This window comes from Marmota marmota, unplaced genomic scaffold (assembly GCF_001458135.2).
Source record: "Marmota marmota marmota unplaced genomic scaffold, marMar, whole genome shotgun sequence".
In the NCBI taxonomy this organism is placed as follows: domain Eukaryota; kingdom Metazoa; phylum Chordata; class Mammalia; order Rodentia; family Sciuridae; genus Marmota; species Marmota marmota.
Genome location: NW_026000174.1, coordinates 1,082,475 through 1,100,298, shown reverse-complemented (window position 1 = coordinate 1,100,298; position 17,824 = coordinate 1,082,475). Strand labels below are relative to the sequence as shown.

Sequence of the window (17,824 nt, the reverse complement as noted above, 5' to 3'; positions counted from 1 at the left end):
TATCCTCTCAGACCAACTACTAAGACTATTGTTGGTTGCATTAGACATAAGGATTAACAAGAGTAAAGACGAAAAAATCCTCACAGTTTCTAATGCTAAAAGCTTACAGGGTAAAAATGAAAGTAAATCTCAATTTAGAAAAATAGCCAATGGTAGCCAACATTGTTGAATTTACAACAAAAATGAATGAAGTGTGTCCTCCTTTATCTGGCCTTTCTTTACCTTTATCTGGCCTTTCTCACATGGCTCACTGCACACAGATCTGATGATGTTATTTTTCTTGGTCCACACTTCATCATCATCCATTTTTAGTTCTCCATTGTCCCAACTTCCAACATTGATATAATCAAAGTAATCTTTTCCCATTTCCTTGAAATTCATTATTTCATACCTGAGAAATAAGAAAATAATTATTCAGCTACAAATATAAATAATCCTCTATAAAAAGGAAAATGACTTCATTCCCTTAAATATAACTCCTGTCAGGTAAGTAGTGCTGGAATTTCACAAGACAGAATCCTTAGATAACCAAAACCTATCTGCCATTTCATTTTCTCTTCAGAGATCATTGTTCTGTTTTAAATTATTCATGTATTTATTTATTTACATTTAAATCTATACCTGAAATAGAAAATAATCCCATGTGAGAAACTGACTTAACCTCAAAAGGATGGAACAGTTTTTAAATAACTTCAAGAAATTTAAGCAAGGACTACTGTTGGGCTTCTGAAAAAAAAAAAAAAAGAGTTTCGTCTCCATTCAAGTTTGATCAAATTTTCCTTTACTAGCCCCATGAGAATTTGGTAAATCTTTGATCTTGTTTTCAGTGTTAGGGTATGTGGGAGTAACTTGGATAAGGCCTGATTTTGCCTTTATTATTTTACCCTTTGTCAACTGTTAAGTTCATTGTATAAAGGCAATTTCCAGAATGTTTTTTTTTTTAAACCTGAACATAGTTACTAAAGAGTCTTATGCAATGTAAAAATACTGGAAGAGAGGAGTACTTGGTGAGTTCTCAGGCTTTATTTGTTGTTACTCTTATTTTCAGTAAGGGATAAACGTGTAACTAGGGCAAACCAACATGCTTATTTAAAAGACTTTTCTTATATGTGAGAGAAATATAACTTTTCTTATATTTCCAGAGAAACACTTTTGAAATAATTTTCTCATCTGAGGACATCAGATTAGCAAAAAAAAAAAAAAACACTTCATTGGTTCCTACAGGAATGTAGAACCTACAGGTTCACGATGTCTTCACATACGTTTTTTGTTGTTTTTAAGATTTTTTTTAATTTGTAGATGGGCATGATATCTGTATTTTATTTGTTTATTTTTATGTGGTGCTGAGGATTGAACCCAGTGTCAGGTAACCACTCTACCACCAAGCTACAACCCCAGGGCCCTTCACATGCTTTTTAACACTACACACACTGTACAGGCAGGTAGGCTTCTAACTCATAAAAAGCTTCTTCAGTATGTTCAGCAATCTGGAAATGGATATGGATAGAACACATTCTAGCTTTTGGGTTCCAGTGACCATATACCATAGTCTCACCAACATTCTGCACAGAAATAAAAAGAACAGAACTAACCTCAGTCCTTGAATTTCCTTTGTAAGATGATGCCATGCTGTTTTTATTGCCAATCACAATTTTTTACTGTAGTAGGTTTTTTTTTTCAGAATAACAATCCCTTCTTATATTTTGTTGGTTGTTAAGTAGCTTCAGGATTATCCTGTAGTGTTTTATTTGAAGTAGGTAACAAGTTGGGATAACTACCTAAATTCCACTTCTAAATAAAAATTCATAACTCACTTTCCTTTCCACACTGTCACAGTTATCCTATGGCCACAGAGCATTCCATAAATCAAGATTTTAGAACACAAAGCACTAAAGTAAAAAGACTTCATGTGTTATGTCATGGGCTCCTTCAAATACACAGGCTGCTAAGTCTTAAAAGGTGAATTTCTGTGAGCAAATAACCTTTGAACATTGTAGTCTGGGAGAAAGAAATAAATGTCAATGTCAGGAGGCTTCTTTTGTTGCTGATTTGAGAAGATATGAGGGTATCTTTGCTCACTCAAAAACAAGACGTCAACTCCATTTCTACTGATTCTTAAGTCTGACAAAGTCTGACCAAGATGTTTATTTCACAGCTAATAGAACTGAAGCCACCTGAGGTCAATCTGTATGACCAACTTGCAGAGAAAGTGTCAGAGCCAGGACCTAAACTAAACCTTAATACTTTAAGTCAGCTCTTCATTTTTTCTCCATTAGATTACTCCCAATCTATTGCTATAGCTAAGAGATCAATTTTCTGTTGTTTAAATGATGTAAAAATGTAACCACTTTACATTATAAGGTTTTAACTTTACACCCATGGCTCCTACTTGTATGTATGAGAAATTTAATAAAGTAAATGGATTCAGTTTTTGAAAAATAATTAGGAAACCCTATAGAATAAAAAATGTCATAATTTATAGGAAAATTATTTAAAGAAAAGTTAAATCATTATTTTAGCTTAACCTATCACACTTGTATAGCCATACTGGAGACAATAAATCTTCCTTTCAGAATTAATATTTTTTTCCTGGTAATTGTTTCTTACCTACCAGACAGAGAGAAAGATATTATTAATAATAACTAAAGCTGTGAATATATCCCATTCCTTTAAAAACCTTCAGGAGCAGTACACTGAAAAAGAACTTCATAAGGATACTTCTCCATAACAAAGATTCTCTCCTTTTTTTGAGTTGATATGAGATATTTTTATTTTTTAATTTTCAGAGAAAGGATACAAAATTTATTATCCATCAAAAGTGAAAAGAATGAGTGATTCCAAAAAGAACAAATAAAAAAGGCTCAAAAAGACTAAGGTAAATTCTCATTTGATAATTGTAACTGAGAGCTGCATATTATCCTTCCACTATTACTAGTTAGTTGGCTGTGCAAACTTGGATGTGTCTCTTTCTTTCTCTGAGATTCAGATTTCTCTCCAGGAAAAGTAGGACATTGACACAGATCATCTGTTTCTCTATGGTCCTTTTAGGAGCACAGCGGTGTATTCAGAATCCATGTGTGGGGTCGTGGCTCAGTGGTAGAACACTCATCTGACATGTATAAGACACTGGGTTCAATACTCAGCACCCCATTAAAAAATAAATAAATAAAATAAAGATATTGTGTCCATCTAGAACTAAAAAAAATTAAAAAAATCTAAAAATAAAAAAGAATCCATATGCATTCAGGGTCAGGATCTGAAATTTCTACTATTCAGGCTTCATATTTTCTATGTGCCCCATTGGTTTTTGCCCTTTCATTCCTCTTTTTCTGCATATTTTCAAGTTAATCTTTTTTCTTTAATCCCTTTACTGGTCTTCCTTTCTTCTGGTATGAAAATTTTCGAGGTTGCTTAAGGGATTACAAATATGAATTCTTACTCTACTTAATGTCAAGTTACCTAATATAAAATGTAAGAATCTTTCCTTGTATAATTTCATTTCCCTTTCCCTTATACCATTCTTTTCAAATATTTTACAACTATACACTTATCCACTCTACAATATAGTATCTTAATTTTTGCTTTAAGATACTATATCTTGCAGTTGTATTGAGTTTGACATTTTCTCTCCATGTTCCTTCTGCCTAATTAAGGTCAGTCTTGGGCAGCAGCTAGACCACTTAAAACTTAGGTCCTGAAGGAGTCTCTAAACTAGGGCTTAGCAAACTTTCACTGTTAAAGGACAGATAATAAGTATTTTTGACTTGTAGATGGTCTCTAACTACTCAGCTCTGCTATTATAGTGCAAAAGCAGCCACAGTGCCTAACTAAATGACTGTCACTGTGCTCCAAAAATCCTTCTTTACAGCAAACTCAATTTGGCTTGCAGACCCTAGTTTGCTGACATATGATCTACATCACTGGTGGTAAATACCATAGGTCCATATTTCACACCTGTAATTATGAAACACTTAGAGCTCTGAAAACTGTATGTTTTTTCACAACTCCACTGGCAGCAAAACATGAATCTATCTGCAGTTACCAGTGAAAAAACCTGACCTGAACCTGAGGCTATTTATAGTCTCTGTATAACACCTAGTATGAATATTCATGTTTTATGTCAGAAATATCCATTTATTGATTAAGCAGTGCTGTTCCACAGCATGTTGGGGCATTATATTACTGTGTAAACATTTTTTAAATTCAAAAGTTCTGGATTATGTAACACACATGGCACCATGGTTTTAATTACAAAATTGTGGGGTGATAGTACCCTACTCAGAGGTGAGGTTTAAAAACAATGATCCAAATATGCTTGAGAACAATCTGCAAATGCATGTAAAAGAACCAGTTTCTATCTCTCCTGGATCCCTTTGTTCAGGATCTTCCTCTTATACATCTGGCAATTTAGGAGAATCCCTCATCACGCCTTGCTCCTCTAGTTCCTTGTCCAGTTGAGAATCTCTTTGATCCAACCCAACAGTTACTTTTACTACACAAAAATAACAATGCATTTTCTGCAAATAAGTTTCTAAAAATGTTTTTATAATTTGATTGTGTTTGATTATAAGACAAGCAGCTAAAGTCTAAAAGACAGAGTTACAATCAACTCTTATCACCTAAGAGACTGTCTTTGGATGAGTACTTTAACCTTTGTAGGCCTCAGTTTTTTTCTGAAAAAAAAAAAAAAGAATAATAATATTACTTACCTCATATGATTAAAAAGTAGAGCACTTAGCTTGGTGTTTGGATAATAGCATACCATAAATATTAGCTATAATTTTCTTTTGAAACAGATTCTCACTGTTGTGAAGGCTGGTTGTAAACAGTTATAATTTTCTTTAAAAATATAAGTAAATTAGTTGGAAAAACAAAAGGTTGCAAACAACCCTTTCTTTGATCTGGTCCATTCCCTCAGAGGCCAACTCTGATAATTTATTAATGCATTAATGTAATATTAAAATTTTGGGGGGGGGGGCGCCAGGGATTGAACTCAGGGGCACTTGACCACTGAGCCACATCCCCAGCCCTATTTTTATTTAGACATAGGGTCTCACTGAATTGCTTAGGCTGGCTTTGAACTCAGGATCCTCCTGCCTTAGCCTCCAGAGCCACTGGGATAACATGTGTGCAGCACCATGCTCAGCTTGTAATATTCAAACTTAGTAGTGCATGGATAGACTCAAACCAGCATGCACTCCCAGATATTGTTTGCAAAATGTTATGTATATTGTTCATGAAAGAGCATCTAGAATTTTACCAGAGTCCTGAATGGATTAATATTCCAAAAAAGGTTAAGAACCAGTGTCTTAAAAGTACCCTATTATAGTGTATGTGGAGTATGAGTGAGAAAGTAGTGTTCTGCCTAATCTATTAAAGTTTCCCACTGAAACAGAGCTGAACCATCTGAAACATTTCCTCAATGTCTCATTTGTGAAACTGTTTTGGGGACATGATGTCAAAACTCTTGAACTGAGATAGCTATATTCATTAGTCTGTTAGCAGGTCCCAAGCTAATGTCACTGCTCCAGAGATGCACAAAGGAACAATAAATCCATGCATAGATATCAGAGAACCTAAAGACTGAGCTCATGGGTCAACCTGTCCTAAAAGGAATTATAACACATGTTAAGTAACTTTTGGCCCAGTGGATATAGCAAACAGAGAAAAAAAGTAGAAAACAGTATTGTGTAAAGTCAGTTTATCTTGGCAAACAGTCTTGGAGCAATAATCTTCAAACTTCTGGAACAGAGAAACTATGTTTTTTAGTCTGGCTATATGACCTGGCACTGTCACTTAGCAGTTCAGCATGTGAGATGGCAACAGCTACATCCAGGACAATCTCCAGCTTACCTTACAATATGGAAATGTGCTAAACTAAGATTGTTGGCAGAAAGTATGGGCACATGGGGTGTGAGCTGTGGAGGATCTCATGAGATCTTCTCTTGGCAGGGTCAACTGCAAATAGAGTGCACTGACACTTCTTCAAGAACAGCTGCTAAGCACAAGGTGCTATTGGAAGAGCATTTGGAATTTTGCAATAGGAGACCAAAGGGTCCTGATTGTTCTGATGCAAAGCATAGGCTATTACAACTCAGAATATAATTTCAATGACACCATCCCTCATGGATTAAATCCCTCCTGTATTAAAAACATACTGTGTAGAGTTAAGAATTGGGGTATAAAATACATGTGAATTCTGGTAAATTTTGGATACCTAGTGATTGTTGACCTATAATTATAAGTAAGTTTCATATTTCTCAGGCACTTCCCTAGAAATAATAAAGGTGAAATATCAGAGAAAAGGGCAATTCAATCCTCAAAAAGGGAGAAAGTGCTCCCACTGGAGAATAACAAAGTAAGATATGACTTATAAATCACTGTAGATACAGAAAATGACATAAAGTACCTCAACCCTATTTCTGGATTGCCAGAAATTGAATCATTCCTATTTCAGAATAGTTCCATGACCCAAGAGGATAACAGAGTATAGGGAATAACATGACATAACATGCACTGAGAAACCATTGAGATGGCTTTGGTTACCTATGATAAAGTGAGGCTCCTGCTCTAACTTTAGGTCTCTGAAATGTGATGATTTCAAAAGCACATTGTGGACATTGGCAACAATGTTTTTTCTTTGGCCACAGGGTATAAAGTTTTGTCTCTGTTTTGCTCACTTTGGGATACTGGGGCTTGACAAACATGGCCAGGCAGCCTAAATAGCCACAAGGGAGGGAGACAAGCATCTCAGCATCTACAATTGGCTCTTGTTTAAGCTCTGTTGTTTAGAGGAGAAATCTAACAATACCTTCCTGGAGAGTCTCCATTTTCATCAAATAGGATCATATCTCCAGAAACCCCAGTAAAATTGGTTTTCATCAGGGAGTCCAAAAGTTTTCGCCCGTCAATTGGCTTCATTGCATCACAGAGTCCTGCGTAGCCTGGGCAGAGGGACATCTGCATGTTGTGTAGTCCATAGGCCATGGAATAAATGGCATTGATCACAAATCCCATTTTGGAATCTTGAACATGATGTGTTCTCAGGGTCAGAGAACCTGTTGAGAAACAAATCAAGAGTTAATTTTGTAATTTAATTCTATCATACGTGAATGTATGGATCCCAAATAATTGGAATGCCCTGGAGCAACTTGTCAGAATTTGAACTGGAGGCATTGCTAGAAACAGATGCCAACATACTGTCCCAAACTTGTCTTCTCTATTTGGGCTTTTGTTCCAAAACCTTGAAGACAGATCTCAGCTCCCAACAACAGAAAGATTCACTTCCTCCAGTAACTGAACTCTGAGGATAGGGGAAGGATAGCGTTGCATTGCTGTATACAAAATTTATCTTAAGGACAGATTAATTTCCCTTGTGTCAGCTGTGATAATGTATCTCTTAGTTTAGAAATCCACAACAAATCTCCAGCCTCCAAACTATTTAGTCTTCTTAACTGAGAAAATAAGATCCTCTACCATCTGGCCTCAACTTACCTAGTTGATGATTTATCACCTACCACCTCCAGTCTCAAAGCATATTCTCTCATAAATGATCCTATTTTAAAATTATAAAACATAGAAATTAAATGCCATTAAGTCACTAATCAATTCAATATGTGTAAAATCAGAGTATATATAAAGCATGTGATTGGTGATCTAGGGGAAAAATAAAAATGATGAATTAGACATGGATTCTACACTAAAGAAACCTGTCCAATAACAGTCCTTTCTAATGATTTGTTTTATTTCTTTACTTGACAGACTAATGCATGGTGAATAAGGAGAAGAGAACTAAAATGAGAGGTAAGAGAGAGAAACAGGACTAGTGGAGTGTAGGTCTTTGGAATGTTTTCCAAGTTTCATTAAAAATTATTTTGCTGTATGGAAAATGGAAATAAATTGGTAAAAGAGGAGGGGAAAACATTTGGGATACTGTGGTTGAATGCTGAGAGATGATGGTGGTTTAGTCCAGGAAAGGATTCTGAGTCTATTTTGAAAAAGGATACAACAGGATGTGCTAATGGATTGGATATGGTCTATTAGGGAAACAGAAGAATCAAAGGATGAATCCAGGTTTTTAGTTTGAGCAATGATGGATTAAAGTGCCATTAACTGAGAACTGAGAAACAAATTGGTGGGGATGGGGAATCCGAGGTGCCGTTTAGATTGTAAAGAAGGGAGATAAGTTGTTTGGCCAGTGTTATAGACCCAGGCAACACATATTGGTGGGTTTTTGTTTTGTTCATGGTGACAGCAGTAGAGAAGTTGGGGGGTGTTCATATTTAAGAAACATTGGAAAATAGAACAAACATGATTGATTGATTGGATCTATCTCAGACATCAGAATCCTGTTGAATTCTTTATCATGCCTTTAAAGTTTTATTGTTCTCTATAGTTCTACATTTTGTCATCTTCTAATTCTACACTCTTTCCATGTTTTCAATGCTAAGTAAGTGAGGATTGCCTATAGGGAATGCTTTTAGTGCTACACAAACATTCACTCAATTCTTATAACAACCCAATGGAATACGTAGTATTTTTATGAGAGAATTGGTGTAGAATGGTGAACTAACCCAATGCCACATGGTTATTCTGAGAAGAAGCAGGATTTAGAACAATACAGTTTAGCTCTAGAGTGTATGCCTCTTACTTAGATACCCAATAGCTTCTTTTAAATCTAAATCCAACTGAACTCCCAGACAGTCTCTAAGGCACAAGCTTAACATCTGATTAAAAAAAAAAGTTGGATTCATTCTATATCTCAACTAATTTTGCACACACTTCTATATTCCCTGTATCCATTTCTTTTCTTCCAGACCCATCCATTCCTAACACCTTTATTTGCGTTTTCAGAACTTCCTAATTATACGTGTACTTGTGTATTAATATTTCTAGATTCAATATCAAGGTCAAACATGAAAATTTTATAAAATAAAAATGTTCTCTTTGTCCTGCCTTTAGCCACTCACTATTTCTCACTAAGGGTAAACATTCTTAAGAGGGATATTCAATATCCTAACTTTATTATTCCTTCAAGACATTATTATTTTCATTGATAAATATTTATACAAGCCTTAAGATGTCATTTCACAATGGTAGTATGCACACATGCTCTTCTACATCTGGGTTTCTATGCATTACACTCTCAATACCTAAAACACACATTCCCTCAGATTTTCTACTTAAATTTTCAATTCATGTGAGTTCACTTGCACTCAGAAATTTTCCAAAACCCTCCTCACTCCAGAATTAAGTCCCTGCTTTTTTTCTTACAGTATGAGAGCTGGTTTTCATCATGATGATGAACAACCATATTGGCACATATTCTCCCTGGTTGTCCATATTACTTCGGTATATTCATGGGAATTTCATAGGATCTTTTGTGTTTGATATGTGGTATCCTGTTTGCATTTATATACTTCACTGTAATCCAGTTGCTGGTAACAATGATTTATTTTAATGGGAAAAGAAAAAAAACTGCACCCCAGGTCCATTCCTGAGTGTCCATACAATGAATTGCTAACCATTTTGGAAACAGCACCAAGTATATAATGGGCATGATATGTGTGGAACTGTGGGTCTGTGATATAAATGCACATTTAATCATTGTGTGGGGTGACTCTTGATTGCTTAAATATGTAGCATTATGGTGGATTAATTTGTGCAATTCTACTAACTTTGAGATTGTAACAGTTGTGAAGGAAACAATGGTTTTCAAATGAAGGGGCTTACAGAATGGCACAATGTTACTAATATAGTTTGGCCTTTGTTATACAAATTGTTAACACCAGCTATTAAAATATGTTTTAATAGAAAAAAAGAAAAAAGAAATTGCCTGCATGCAGATTTGCCTTTAGCCTGGATTTAAGATTTAAAGTCCTGCTCTCTCCTCTTCATAGCTCTGGTGGTGAGCTCTCACTGGCTTCCAGTACACTGTGAACTATCTGAGGTTGTCACAGATGTAGTCCTTGTACTAGCACAGCATATGACATATGACTGGAATCACTAAAATATGCTGTGTGCATGAATAAGGCCATATGGGTGAGAGACAGCCTCCAAGACTGTCACCAAATTCCAGGTCTGGACCTCAGATTGTGAAATCAGTTAATCAGAGAAATTATTTCTTTGTAGAAAAGTACTTGTTTGAACAAAACTAAATATCAACACCAATTTGCAATAGGATCTGCCAGGCAGACCAGTTGATACCTTTTAGCTATCTCATGGATTTTCACCATCTAATAAAAATACATGGAAAGAGCAATAAAAATAAATTATTTGAAAAAAAATACATGGTGAAAATTCTGGTCCCATCAAAATGAAGTAAGCACACTCTATTGTTTCTTACACTGAATACAACTAAACACTCTGGGCAGAATGATTAGAATTAGATGAGCTAAAAAATATATGGAAAGAAGTAGATTGACAAAACTCAAAATGTCAGTGAAGTAGGCATGAATTTCTTAGTTTTTCCTCTAATATCTTTAAATGTGAAGTTGAAAGCAGCTTAAGACATGGATCTTGTGCACCAGGTGCAAGCAGAAAGAACTACAAGACAAGTCCTCTATTTCTAGACTAAGAAGCAGAAAGGGGGTACCTACAGGTTGGAAGGAATTAAAGAATTTGTATTTCTGTGTGTTTGTTTTTTGCTATCTTACCCCCTAGATGTCCTTGCTAAGGAGATGGTGGTAGGTAGTAATGGTGGAGCCCATAGTCCTAGGAAGGTACTTATAACCCTAAGGATGGGACCCCTTCTTTTTTACCAAAGGAACCATGCCCCAAGCATGTGAGGAAATCCTTTGCTACATTTCCCCTTCTTTGGCTTCATCTTATTTGTGTCCCATGGTAATTCAGTAGCAGGAACAGAAAGAATGAGGAAGAGGTAAAAACTAAAGTCCTAGCCAAAGGATCAGGAAATGGGTCCAAGAGGCTAGAAGATGGAAAGTTCAAGAAGATAATGGGCAGTGGAGAGATCCTATACCATTGAATAGACTACTGGGATACTTCTGAGTTGTACAGACATGGATTTGACCTTAGCATACCAAATTCTGAGAACTGAACTATATGACAGAATGCTGCATAGGTCCCAGACTAGCCACTTGACGAGGCACTGTGTGACAAACCCTGATAGCACTGAAAAGCTTTGGAAACTGAACTGAGAATAGAACAGCAGCCCAAAGAAGGCAGATACAAACTTACAGATAAAAGTTAACCAAGTTTTTTGCTTGTATTTTTCTTTTTCTTTTCAAAATTCAATATTCTCCATAAGATTGAAACAGCATGAAAAATAATATAACACTGTATTTTAAATTTACAGAACCGAGAGATGATATTGAGAGTAAGAAAGTGTGCACGATCAGGTGGGAATAATGTTAGATGCCAACCAACTTTCGCTGATCTTCTGTTTACATTTCTAAATTCCCTGCTCTTGTTTGGCTGACACACTATTTGTTTACTGCCTAAATAAAACTCAGAGAGTTATATTCATTTCCTTTGTTTTTGTTGCTTTGGCCTCAGAGAGAAAAATTGGCTCATTGGTTAATTTGTTCAGTGACTCATTCAAAGATTAAGTTATTGATTAAAAGACATTTATTGAGTCCCTACTATATGTCAGACTCTGCTGGATGCTGGTGGTATAAACCTAAGCAAGATGGAATCTCAGTCCTCAATACAAAATCAACTCAGCATGTAAGTTTAAGGTTTAGTGATAGAAGCTCATTAGGGTCCAAGGAACTTTATCTTGTCAGGTAAATTTTAAAGGCCTGAATGTGTATCATAAGATGATTCATTTTATTTAGGCTTCTAATCTACTAAGCTATAGGAAAGAGCAGATGTTAACTATTTCATGCTTATAAGAATGAATGTTTCCTTCAAGAACATTAACTTTGCTCAAAGATGATTTTTTAAAGTCTTCATGGACCAGACCCAACCTAACAATGACATTCTGTGCCAACCCAAATTTGCCAGCTGTTTCACCTGTTTAAAGCAGTTTGCAGAGCAGAGAGGAAAGCAATGAAGCTGCTCTTCCTTCTTTTTTTTTTTTTTCCTTTTGTTCAAATTGGGATACTTGATTTATAGCATTTAATATTCAGGCCTGATTGTAGTATTGTTTAATCAAATCAGAAACTCCAAAAGGATTATCAGAAACTGAAACCCTCCAATCTGTGATTACAATTTAATTTTGTAGCCTGCAAAACATGTTCTTTGATTCATCTGGGGAACTAAAATTTTGAAGCTTAGTAGATGTTAAACAAAGGGAAATAATGCTGTTAGCAAATCAGAGTCAAAGAATGTCTGTGATACAAAGGATTTTAGAAGGTATTTAGTGTAAGGCTGAAAAAAGAAAGCCCTTAGGCTGAACTCGGTTTTTGGATATTATTATTATTATTTTTGCTTAAATGCTATTTTATTGAAATTTCATATAACCAGCTTTGTAGATTCTTGAAAAATCAGAAGATGTAGCAACACTGGCACCACAGTCTCACATGGCAAATACTGACTTTCTTCTCTTTTATATCACCTCTCTGACCACTGTACTCATCTGAAATTGTGACCTAGTTTGGTCCAATAAAGCAATTTTACAAATGAGGAAAATAATGCCAAGAGGGACAAAGAATTTCTCTAAAATCATACCTTTATCTAGTGGCAGCTGCCTAGACCCCTTGTCTCCTAACTCCTTATGTAGTGCTATTTTCATTATGAAAGGGAAATTAATCATGATTTTAAAATGTTTTCAGCAAATTAACTCATTATTGTGGAATAAAATAGGCAACAGATTATTTAAGGAAAAAAAAGAACCAAGTTAATTCTTTGTTTTAGCCCTTGTGTTAGGCACTAAAACATTTTCAGGTTGTCTTCAGTACATCCTGTGTACCCATTAGTAAGGAAAAAAACATTAATAAGTGAAGGAAGATAAAGGGGAAGAGATTCCAGCATTTTCTAAGAAAGTGATTATAAATCTGGAAGATGCTGTTCAATAATGAACTGTAATATTTCAATAAAAACTTCAGTGAAACAAATTCTCCCTACCCTCATTTATTTTATGAATCCACTCATTCTTTATGCATATGGCAAATGGATTCCAGTTGCACACAGTAGATGACACAATAATTTGTTTCCTGCTGTGACAAAAGGGCAGAACATCCCCTCAAACCAGACTTAGTCTTTCGCCATTATGTGCTCCACAGAAATGTGCTTATACCTCTATTACATCAAGCAATACTTTCTGCCACACACTAAAATTATCTGCATGCCTGACTGTGCACCCTACAGAGTACGAACTTCATATAGGCTAAAGCCATCATGCTCACCTGATATCCTCCATATTTCATAATACTGTGACTCAGATTGGATAATCCATTCCTTCATTTAATATTTACTAAATACTTTTTTTTTAAAGCCTCTACATATATAATGGTGTCCAGAGATTAGTTTAGAATAGACAATCAGTTTCTGTGGATAGGGTACACATTGATCTTGTTTATCATTTTGTTTCCAGCACCTAGAACAGTGCTCAACATTATCTATTGTACATCAGGGATCCTTTGGATGATGGGTGAATACATGAATGTGAAGTAGACTTGCTGTATAGAACATATCATAAAATGGGACAGACAGAGGAATGAATCTTATAAAAAATGTAGGTAGTGCCTTAGGAGAATAGATTCAGATTAATGAAATAAAAGATTGGTTTTGTGATACAGGGCTTGGACAGAGGTTAGTGATGTAAAGAATCATCTATGAAAAGGCTGGGGTAACTGCTGACATCTCGTAGGTCTTTTGTCCCCTTGTCTAACACTGAAGTGTCAGGTGGCTTGGAAACACTGGGAATTAGAGCTGTACCCAAGTGCCTATAGAGACACCAGTTTCTAATGTCCACAGTGTCTTTAATTTATAACTGTGCCTGAAGTGCAGGCAGTTGACCTCTAAATGCTCATACTGAAATGCAAATGAACACAGCAACTGCAGAAAGAAAAGTTTCCCTCAGGGAACTTCGAAAACTCTCCAGGGAATATTATGTTTCTATATACAGAACACCAAATTTTAAATTTAAATGGTGAGCACCAAGAAAAGGGCAGTTTTCTGGTGGATATGTTATTTCAGATAGCATATTTCTTTCATTCACATTACAGTATTTTTTTTGGAGGGGGTACTGGGGATTAAACCCAGGAGCACTCAACTACTAAGCCACATCCTCAGCCCTTTTTATATTTTATTTAGAGACAGGGTCTTGCTAAGTTGCTTAAGGCCTTGCTAAATTGCTGAGGCTGGCTTTGAACTTGTGATTCTCCTGCCTCAACATCTCTAGCCACTGGGATTATAGGTGTGTACCATTGTGCCCAGTCATGTTACAATATTTTGAGGAACTTCCATATGGTGTGTAAATGAAGGAAAAATTCCAAAGGGATGTGAAAGCTAGTGGTTATGATATTAATTGAAAGAATGTATAGCAAAAATCATGGCCTTACAATGTTTTTACTATCCCAAGACCCAACTCCTAGGCCAGACCTTCCCACTTGACCTTCTCCATTCATGTCACCGCAACCATTCTTTCCCAAAAGTTTTATTTTACCTGTATTTTGTGCTGTTTTCCAAATAAATGGCTTTCTCATCTCTATGTGATTATCTTCTTATCATACTTTAAAATATAGTCCAATGGTCACTTTACTGTGATACTTTAACAGTTTTCCAGGTAGAATTGAATATTTTTTTCAACACTACCTCATTTTGAAAACAAGAAAAGTAATACTTTTTGTAAAGTTGTAAGAATTGGAGATAATACATACAGAAGTTATATACTTGAAATAGGTAATAAATAACTGAAAGCTTGCTATTGTTATTATACATTTAGCACAATTTACATGCTAGATTAATCTGAGATATTCAAACTCCTTGCTTTTGAAAGTTTGAGAATTACTGTACTTGTCAATTCATGAAATATTTTGAACTTTAGATTTCTTACAATAAGGGATGAAAAATAATTATGTTCCATTAAGATTTTTACTTCTAATTAACAATAACAAGCATGCTAAATGAGAACTCCATCTTTTATAATAAGCAGTATAATGGCAATGAGGTAGAAAATTGCAAAAATGAATTACATTGCCATATATGAACCTACTGCAAAGACTTTAACCACAAAATGCAGAGTCCACAAATTGTACACATGAAAGATTATCTTCTCTGTTACAAGGGATTTGGTTAGCGTATAAAGTAGATTCATGGAAGAAAAGAGACATTAGATCATTTCCATCAAAAAGTACTTACTGAGTGGGATACTTACTGTATCAAGAACACTAAATTCTTTATTGTACATATTACTTTCAAATCAGTACAGTGTTACTTTCAGCCATGACAATGATCATTTTCTATAAGCCATTTTATTCTGAAATATTTCAAAGGCAATCATTACAGGAAGAAATGGGAGAAGAACATACCCCAGAGATGCAAAATACTAGGTGCTTTACATTCATTACCTATTTATCCCTCACAAACTTGCCATTATTTTCTGCCCAGGTTTAGCTGAGGAAATTTAGTTAGAATGTGATATTCAATGTTAGAAAGTTACTAAAGTAGAATTTCAAACCTAGTTTAATCTAACTCCACAGATTAAACTTTCTGAAGCATACTAGCACATCTTCTAATTCATATAAACATAACCAGGTCACTCTTGTAAATGTCATTTTTCTCCACCTGAAAATGGGAATAATCATCCGGACTAACTTTTGAGAGGAGCATTCAGGAACAAATGAGAGATTATGTGTAAAATATTTAGACTAATGGTAATGGGTAATATTTATTGAGAAAGCATTGTTTTTCAGAGTTAACTACAGAAAATCCCTATAGGCAGATACTATTATTAGCCTCATTTTTTTGGATATGAGAAAGCTGAGGTTCATATATGTAGAGCAACTTTTCAAAGGACAAACAGATTGAAAACACCCAATTTTAAAGCATTGCTAACACAGAGAATCATGGAGGTATGTAATCTAAGAAACTGTGCTCTGACACATTAACTCCTAGGCTTGGCCCCAGCTCCACTCTAGTCCAACATTTATGTCATTAGTGTACCTAATGCTGCACCCTTTTCAATGCATTGGCATTTATTAATGTGTGTCGAAGTCAAGATCCAGTAACATGTAAACCAGAAAACTAAATCTCCTTGAGGTTAGTCAGTGAGAAAATGATTTTTAGTTCTGCAAAACTCCAAATTGGGTTCAGTGGCAGGCATTTTCTCAACCTAATGTTTTGCATTTATAGCCAACAGCACAACATAATAAAGACATGATTTTAGAGGCTTGGATTCAAATTATAACTCTTTATTTGCCAGTTGTATATTCTTGGTTGGCAAGGCAATGCATTTGTTTCAGCCTTAGTTTGTAAAATAACAACCACAATAATATTTCAGGATGTAGAGACAGCAAGTGAATTAAAAAGTAAGAGGAAGCATGAACCATTTTATAATAGACTAATATTGATTTGTAATCTATAGATTGGCTACAATGAGATATTCAATGGCATAAAGGTAGTAAAGAGTCTACTAGTTCTCCAAAGATAGAAGATAGAGCCAACAGTTCTCCAAAGAACTGAGCTAGTTCACTCTAGCCCAATATCGATCTATGATGAAACAATTCAGAATTGAGCCATTATTGTCTTTGGAAAGAATTACTGCAATTTAGCCTTCAGGTTATTGTGGGAGGTCAAGGTAGGATCCAGCTGTTAGGTATATTAACTCTGGCCACTCTCCACATGTTTCTACCCTGTGTCTGAAATATTTCTCTTCCCAGATTAGTTTCTAGAATTATTCCAGTTTAAAAAAAATCAGAGTGGAAATTTGTGGAGTCAAAGAAAATAAATGATTCAAAGATTTTTCACCTATAAATAATCTTATCCAAACTTATAAAATATTATCATGTTTGAGAACAAGTAACAAAAATAAGCTGTCATTTAAATCTAATATCTACTTTATCACTCTGAATACACTGATTTCATTATAAGCCAGAGCTCAGCACAAGGCTTAGATAGAGGGGAGGACACCTGCCTCTTGACAACTTGTCTTTAAAATAAAAATGCGGTATATATTCATTTACTAGTTCTTTAAGTATTTATTGAATATCAACTATATACCAAAGCAGTTCTTTGTTTTCAGTAAGTATATGTTAAGCAGGTATTATATTCTAAAATCAATAAAAGTATCTAAGAGTGGCAGAGAGATCAATCCATGTATATGCACAAGGTTTAGATTATTTAGAATCAGAGAGCCTAAGGTTTGAGATTGCTTCGCAAACATACTAGCTTTGTAATCTTGAGCAAGTCATTTACACTCTCTAAGCATTATTTCTTCTATTTTTAATAAAAAGGACATTAATAGTAACTATTTCATAAGACTTATAGAGCATAAAATATGATAGGTTAAGGGAAAGTAAACAGCCTAGTAAGCAAGTAATTGCTTATTAAGAGTTTATTATGGCTGCGCACGGGGGTTGCTGAAGTGCTGAGCGTGGTGCTCAGAGCAGCGGCTTTAATCGAGATTTCGCACAGCGTGTAAGAGCTCCTTTCACCGTTAATCTGTAGCGGACCACTTTGCCAAGCAGCAGGAAGAACAAAGAGATCGAAAAAGAGACGCTTGGCTCCCAGATGCTTTGCCGCCCAGAGCCTCAGGCGCTTTGCTCCCATCTGCTTCCTCTTTCGCTTCGCTCCGGGCAGAGAAGGTGAATGTGTAATCAGCAGTGGATTGTAAGTACCCTAGGCAAAGAAAGCTCAGTGCGCCCCGCCTTTTTTTTTTTTTGAATATTTTTTATACAGGGAGAGTTTGTGGATTGGGATT

General features: G+C 35.3%; 1 protein-coding gene across 3 annotated transcripts in view; it reads right to left on the bottom strand.

Annotated features, from left to right (window-relative positions):
* The window catches only part of Grm5 (glutamate metabotropic receptor 5), a 464,736-nt gene that overhangs the window by 84,016 nt on the left and 362,896 nt on the right, over positions 1-17,824 (bottom strand). For all 3 annotated transcript variants that reach the window (XM_015477321.2, XM_015477320.2, XM_048787923.1), the window contains exons 5-6: positions 6,812-7,058; positions 223-391 (exon numbers count right to left, since the gene is read on the bottom strand). In XM_015477321.2, the coding sequence (XP_015332807.1) occupies positions 223-391; positions 6,812-7,058 (416 nt within the window). The remainder of the gene's footprint in view (positions 1-222; positions 392-6,811; positions 7,059-17,824) is intronic.